Consider the following 7,699-nt stretch of genomic DNA (forward strand, 5'->3'; position numbering starts at 1 on the left):
TGAGCTTAATAAAATGTTGGAAATTCTACAAATCCTCACTCCTAGATCCAAGTACTCTCAGGCTACCATTCTACACCCTGCTCTGTCTGAAGAACAGCTCAACACTTTCAAAATTTTGCAATTCTGCTTTGATATGGCTTGTAAATTATTTTTGGGGATATTTACATGTATTAACTATTTAATTTTAATACTATAGGTGATTGAAATTACGGACGAAGAAAGCAAGATTTAGCACCAGCCAACTGAATGTTAGTGCCATAAGAAGGATTATTTTGAAAAACTGAAGGACATCCAGCATTCTAAGTTTAAACAATTTCCAAAATCTAGGTGTGGTGAGGAAGTGGGAGCTGAGGAAAGTACTATACCTGTAAGTGAAGTCTCTAATTTTGCATTTCATTAACCCAGAGCAAAGGCATATCTGTCCACACAGCATTGGAAATAGTGCCAGAAAGACCAATCACAACGTCCTCATCTGAAATATTATCAGAAAGACAAATTGCCTCAGCATGACAGAATAACGTTCATCTAAAGCACGCATGATCTAAAGCATCATGTAATTTCAGAGAGGAAGCACACACTGCATAAAAGAAAGATATAACAAAAGGTTTCTTCTGCAAACCATCAAAGAAAAGACACTGAAAGAAGACTCCGAAACTGGCACGCTAACAACCAAAAGATTGGAAAATCACCTTTGTTCAACAACTGTTTTTAACCAGTTACGCAAGTTTGAGACTATCTGCCTCGGGATATAACACCTCGACCCACTCTGCTCACTCTGGCGAAAACGTTAAAAATTCACCACTTTATTGTGTTGTTCATGACCATCTCAGATTGTTTCCTTTTTATTGTGTACTGTTCTGTAATTCTATGTAAATCGCCTCAACCTTATCTGTTGTGCAGGAGTGATATTTAAAACTGTTAAATATCAAAATGGATTAAATGAGCACTGTTGCGCTAGCTAATGTAAATAAATCCTTGTCTTCAGAACTACAATCCTTAACCTTACACCAAACACAGAACGGGTAAAAGGAACTGATGTTCTGCGACTGATGAGCCACAATATTACTGTGCATGTTCTAATGTTCTCAGTTACTGCCATTACGCCAGTGCAAAAAGGTACTTCTCAGTTTAATCATTAAATATCAGACTAACACCTTATCACTGCATTGCTAAGAACCTATACTAATAGATTTGAGAAAAACTTCAGTCACAAAATAAGTTGCTGCCGGAGAGGCTATAACCAAAAGACTATTATCTGCTACAAACATTTCGACCGGTGTTACAGGGCTGCATCCAGACATATTTTGCTCAATTCAAGTGTTAAGAAGATTACACACAATATCTTTTAGAGATAAATGCTGAACATTATCTAAACAAGCCCGACTCTAAAATCGGGTTCACTCTTACCGTGGCATATAAGCAAGAGAAAACTAAATGTAGAGATATTAACTCTAGGAATACACATTTTAAAAACACGGGCTGTGAGAACAATTTCAGTGTTCAAACCCGCCTCAATCAAAGCAAAATAACCCAAGTTGGGGAAAAAGTTACCTGTGCCAAAAAAGATTCAGCCATAAATCTCATCTCACTGAATTTGAGAGAATGCACACTGGGAAAATCCTCTCTCAGTGCTCTGAATGCCAAAAAAGTTTCAGCCGTAAATCTAATCTCACTACGCATATGAGAATCCACACTGGGGAAAAACCTTATCAGTGCTCTGAATGCCAGAAAAGGTTTAGTTTCAAAACGCAACTTTCTCTACATGCATTAACCCACTCTGTGGAAAACCCTTATCAGTGCTCTGAATGCCAAAAAAGTTTCAGCAGTAAATTTTATCTCACTGAACATATAAGAATCCACACTGGGGAAAAACCTTATCAGTGCTCTGAATGCCAGGAAAGGTTTTATAACAAACAACGTCTTTCTCGACATGTAATAACCCACTCAGGCGAAAAACCTTACCAGTGCTCTGAATGCCAGAAATCTTTCATTTACAAAAACAATCTCACTAAGCATATAAGAACCCACTCTGGGGAAAAACCTTTTCAGTGCTCTGAATGCCAGAAATGTTTCAGTCAAAAATCCAGTCTCACTCTGCATAGAAGAACCCACACTGGGGATAAACCTTTTCAGTGCTCTGAATGCCAGAAATGTTTCAGTTGCAAAGGCAAACTCACTGTACATACAAGAATCCCCACTGGGGAAAAACCTTATCAGTGCTCTGAATGCCAGGAAAGGTTTGGTAACAAAGAAAGTCTTTCTCGACATGCAATAACCCACACTGGAGACAAACCTTATCAGTGCTCTGAATGCCAAGAAAAGTTTTATAACAAACAAAGTCTTTCTCGACATGTAATAACCCACTCTGTGGAAAAACCTTACCAGTGCTCTGAATGCCAGAAATATTTCAGTGAAAAAAGAGACCTTACTCGACATACAAGGACCCACACTGGTGAAAAACCTTATCAGTGCTCTGAATGCCAGAAAAGGTTTTGTAAAAAACAAAGTCTTTCTCTACATGTATTAAGCCACACTGGGGAAAAACCTTACCAGTGCTCTGAATGCCAGAAATATTTCAGTAAAAAAAGAGACCTTACTGTACATACAAGGACCCACACTGGGGAAAAACCTTATCAGTGCTCTGAATGCCAGAAAAGGTTTTGTAAAAAACAAAGTCTTTCTCTACATGTATTAACCCACACTGGGGAAAAACCTTACCAGTGCTCTGAATGTCAGAAATATTTCATTAGAAAAATAGGACTTATTATACATATAAGGACCCACACTGGAGAAAAACCTTATCAGTGCACGGATTGCCAGAAATGTTTCAATACCCAACCCGAGCTCACTCGGCATAGAAGAACCCACACTGGAGAGAAACCTTATCAGTGCCCGGAATGCCAGAAATGTTTCATTGACAAAAACAGTCTCACTCATCATATAAGAACCCACACTGGGGAAAAACCTTTTAAGTGCTCTGAATGCCAGAAATGTTTCAGTGTAAAAATCAAACTCACTAAACATACAAGAATCCACACTGGGGAAAAACCATATCAGTGCTCTGAATGCCAGAAAAGGTTTGGTAACAAACAAAGTCTTTCTAATCATGCAGTGACCCATTTTGTGGAACAACCTTATCAGTGCTCTGAATGCCAGAAATGTTTCAATGAAAAACGCCATCTCACGGTGCATATAAGAACCCACACTGGGGAGAAACCTTATCAGTGCTCTGAATGCCAGAAATGTTTCAATGTAAAATGCCAACTCAAGGTGCATATAAGAACCCACACTGGGGAAAAACCTTATCAGTGCTCTGAATGCCAGAAATGTTTCAGTTTAAAAAGTAGTCTCTCACAGCACATAAGAATCCACACTGGGGAAAAACCTTATCAGTGCTCTGAAAGCCAGGAAAGGTTTTATAACCAACAAAGTCTTTCTCAACATTCAATAACCCATTCTGTGGAACATCCTTATCAGTGCTCTGAATGCCAGAAATGTTTCAGTATAAAAAGTAGTCTCACACGGCACATAAGAATCCACACTGGGGAAAGACCTTATCAGTGCATTGAATGCCACAAATGTTTCAGTGAAAAAATCAATCTCACTCGCCATATAAGAACCCACACTGGGGAAAAACCTTATCAGTGCACGGATTGCCAGAAATGTTTCAATACCCATACCCAGTTCACTCGGCATAGAAGAACCCACACAGGAGAGCAACCTTATCAGTGCCCGGAATGTCAGAAATGTTTCATTGACAAAAACGGTCTCACTCATCATATAAGAACCCACACTGGGGAGAAACCTTATCAGTGCTCCGAATGCCAAAAATGTTTCAGCCGTAAATCTGATCTCACTGAACATGTGAGAATCCACACTGGGGGAAAAACATCAGTGCTCTAAATGACAGAAAAGATTCAGAGGTAGTGATGGTTACAGGCACCATAAGAAAACACACCATCAAAAAGACTTCAGTGCTCCAAGTGCCAGAAAAGCATCATCAATTTTAAGCGCAATCTCACTCTACATGAGCAAAAGCACACAGGGAAGAAACATTACCTATGCTGTGAATGCCAGAAATTCCTATTTTTTGATAGGCACAGCCTGACTAACCATAATCCACTCCATACTGATGAAAACCTTATGAGTGCTCTGAATGCCAGAAAAGCTGCAGAGAAAAACACTATCTCACCATGAGAAACTCCACACTGAAGAAAATCCTTATGCCATAAAAGCTTGAATCTGAAAGATAGTGTTATGCTTCATGAGAGATCCCACTCTGGGAAAAAACCTTACGAGTGCTCGAAATGCAAGCAAAGTTTTGGTCACAAATTACTTCTCACTTTTCATGAGCGATTTGACACGGGAGAAAAAAGCCTTGTGTGTTCTGAATGTCAGATAAGGTTTAATCACGAATACAATGTCACTTCACATGAGAGAATTCACACTGGACTAAAGCCTTATACAGGAAGGGAAAGCCAGAAACGTTTTACTCATAAAGGAGATCTCACTAAACATGAGAAATGCACCCGCACCAGGTAAAAAGTAAGGCGTATCTTGAGTTGCAGAAAAGCTTCTAACAACCTGACTTTACATGAGAGAACACTTATTGTAGTTTCAATAGGATTAATCAAGAAATTCTTGCAGGATAACTTAGGCTGGCCGCATGCAACCTCCAAAGAAATTTCAGGCCTTGAAAATATTTTAATTGCAACAAAATCCACAATTTGAGTATCTGAAAGTTACAAAACTCTCAAGGTCTTTACTTGACACAGAGAAGTGTTAGTACTTGCAAACATCAACTAATTAACAAAAAATTCACAATATTAATGTCTTACATTTTCTCCACCCAAAAGGTTTCTACTCACACTTGTTTCTTAACATATGACTGAAATCTAGAATTTCATGATAAGATTAGGCTAGGCGGTGTTCCTCAATGAAGAACTCTGCTGGGAGAGGCTGAGGAGAGAGTGCATCAGTGAAGGGACGGTGCAAGGAGAGGCTGAGGAGAGTGCATCAGTGAAGGGACAGTGCAGGGACAGTGCAGGGAGAGGCTGAGGAGAGAGTGCATCAGTGAAGGGACAGTGCAGGGACAGGGCAGGGGGATGCTGAGGAGAGAGTGCATCAGTGAAGGGACAGTGCAGGGAGAGGCTGAGCAGAGAGTGCATCAGTGAAGGGACGGTGCAGGGAGAGGCTGAGCAGAGAGTGCATCAGTGAAGGGGCAGTGCAGGGACAGTGCAGGGAGAGGCTGAGGAGAGAGTGCATCAGTGAAGGGACAGTGCAGGGAGAGGCTGAGCAGAGAGTGCAGCAGTGAAGGGATGGTGAAGGGAGAGGCTGAGGAGAGAGTGCATCAGTGAAAGGATGGTGCAGGGAGAGGCTGAGGAGAGAGTGCAGCAGTAAAAGGATGGTGCAGTGAGAGACTGAGGAGAGTGCAACAGTGAAGAGGCGGTATAGTGGAGCTGAGGAGAGAGTGAAGGGATGGTGCAGTAAGAGGCTGAGGAGAGTGCATCAGTGAAGCGATGGTACCGTGAGATGCTGAGGAGAGAGTGCAGCAGTGAGTGATGGTGCAGTGGAGGAGTGAGGGCTGCAGCCTGGATGGGGGGGCTGAGCAGAGAGTGCAGCAGTGAAGCGATGGCGCAGGGAGAGGTTGAGGAGAGAGTGCAGCAGTAAAAGGACAGTGCAGTGTAAAAATAAAAATATGCCTTACCTCTAACATAAACTAAAATCAACATACATACCTGCCTGAACAACTCCGTGCACAGCGGTGCACATCGCTGAAGGGAATCGCCACGGGCCATGTTGAACCTAGAAAAGAGAGAATAAACATCTGAGAGAAGCCCCCCACTTACCTCCTCCATCACCAGCTTCGGAGAAGCCACACGGATAGCAATCCCCATGTCTGCAAGCTTGTCCAGCACATCCTGTAAGTCTAGGTTACGCCGGGAATTGGCTCGGGACAATGCGCGACCCTGAAAGATCTTTAAATGCCGAGGAGCGGGCGATTACTGCCGGATGTCGTGGCGTCATTCAGGTTCAGCTGGAGCACGTTTCCCAGGAAGGGCAGCGGGGCGGGCCCTGTGGGTCACCGGTGCGAGGGATACCACAGCCTCCGGAGCTCCAGCAGCAGCAGTATGGGGCAGACCAGTTTGGGAACTTAAATCAGATATACGCTATTGTCTTTGGTATTGTGCGCTAAATGCGCCGAACAGGCAATTTTGTGATAAGGTAGCGCTACAAAAACACAGCCATTAAAACATACATAATAAAGTGTCAGTCAGTTCTCCCCCTTTAAAATTGTGCGGGGAAATGATTCTGTAAAAAAGATCAATATTAGATTAAACAATTATGATTTGGCGGTAGTCAGATGCCCTTTTTTCTGTTCTCAAAATTAGTGATGCTGCACACTTTCTACTAACTCCCTATAACTCTTCTTTTTCAATAATCTCTTTTCTTAGGTGCTATGTAGAGCGCCAAGATGCTTCTTTTCTGTCTCTTAGCCACACAGGTATTCTCTTCTGTCCCGTGCCAGTGCTAGCTCAAAAAATTATGTAGAATATAAATTAAGTAGCAATGTAGGTGAGAATGAGCATTTTACATAAGTGGCAAGTTAGTGGCGGAGTTCACAGGGTGTACATTTCCGTAAGAGGGTGTGTCTGCTTCATCACAATGCCCTTAACCCCTCCGCCCTGACTGAAGCGTACCTGCGGAGGTCAGGGCAATGAACATTTTCAGAAACACTCTAAAAAGGACTACAAATTGCGTTCGTTTCTTTTAATACCACAGTGCAAAGGTTGAAAGTGCTTTACTGTGGCAGAAGATGCATTCAGCGACATTTCGCCCAAAATGCACCCTGTAACCAAAAGTTCACTCAGAATTATTTAAGAAAGCGACGCATTTAAACACCTGTTCATGAATATCAACTAACCCGCTCACCATCTCTCATGCGCTCCCTCATGCACATGTAATCAACTGTGATGATCCCACACCCCCATTCTCGCTGGTACTGCTCAGCTGGATTCTCTGCACATAAGGTGCTATCTATTAGCCTTCTCGCATGCAGCACCAAGTTGAAACCATCCAGCTTTCTCCCACTGCACATCTAGGACTCATTTGCCTTATCACCTTCAGACATCCAGACTACATAACCAGTCTTCAGAGTAGTAGGTGCGCCTCTAATATTTGATTTAATTGTGTTTTTCACATTAGCTGTAAATGCCACTCAGTAAACAACCGGCAGTAGTGGAAAGCAGTGACCTATAACCCCAAAAGCGTTGCACACCTCGTGCAGCTTATACCCCGCCCACTAGTGAATGGCTTGGAACGGATTCGCACCCCCTAAATAGGGAACCAGGCCGTGCCCAGGGGATGCCCTTCTGGCACGGTGGAAAAATATGCTGCCCCAGTACTGCAGTCAGCATGCCAGCCAGCTGCAGGCCGCCCCTGGGGAGCACCAGGACCCAGGCTGCGTATGGGGGGGGTCAGGTGGACTTCCTTCCCTTTGGACGGAGGAGTTCGGCCCTCCACAATGAAAAAGAATCAATCAGTTCTACCGGGATCCCTAGTCAGACAAAGGCCCGGCTCCGGATTCTCCCCGAGCTCACCCACTCCCAGGATACCGACCTTCAGGAGATCCTGCAGCCGAGACTGGCACCGAGGAGGACGGGGACGGCGAGGCAGAACAGGCCGGCGTCGGGGCGCT

At 43.3% G+C, this 7,699-nt stretch overlaps 1 protein-coding gene across 1 annotated transcript; it reads left to right on the top strand.

Annotated features, from left to right (window-relative positions):
• The first annotated feature begins 1,334 nt into the window (after nucleotides 1-1,334).
• On the top strand, nucleotides 1,335-3,903 carry LOC147668953 (uncharacterized). The gene has a single exon (XM_086948321.1). The coding sequence runs from the start codon at nucleotides 1,603-1,605 to the stop codon at nucleotides 3,901-3,903; it is 2,301 nt and encodes a 766-aa protein (XP_086804447.1). The 5' UTR covers nucleotides 1,335-1,602.
• The last annotated feature ends 3,796 nt before the right edge of the window (nucleotides 3,904-7,699 follow it).

The sequence above is a fragment of the Lissotriton vulgaris genome, unplaced genomic scaffold, assembly GCF_964263255.1.
Source record: "Lissotriton vulgaris unplaced genomic scaffold, aLisVul1.2 SCAFFOLD_1296, whole genome shotgun sequence".
Lineage (NCBI taxonomy): Eukaryota > Metazoa > Chordata > Amphibia > Caudata > Salamandridae > Lissotriton > Lissotriton vulgaris.

Coding starts and splice junctions, on each gene's coding strand:
- LOC147668953 (XM_086948321.1), top strand. CDS start 1,603: ATGCACACTGGGAAAATCCTCTCTCAGTGCTCTGAATGCCAAAAAAGT.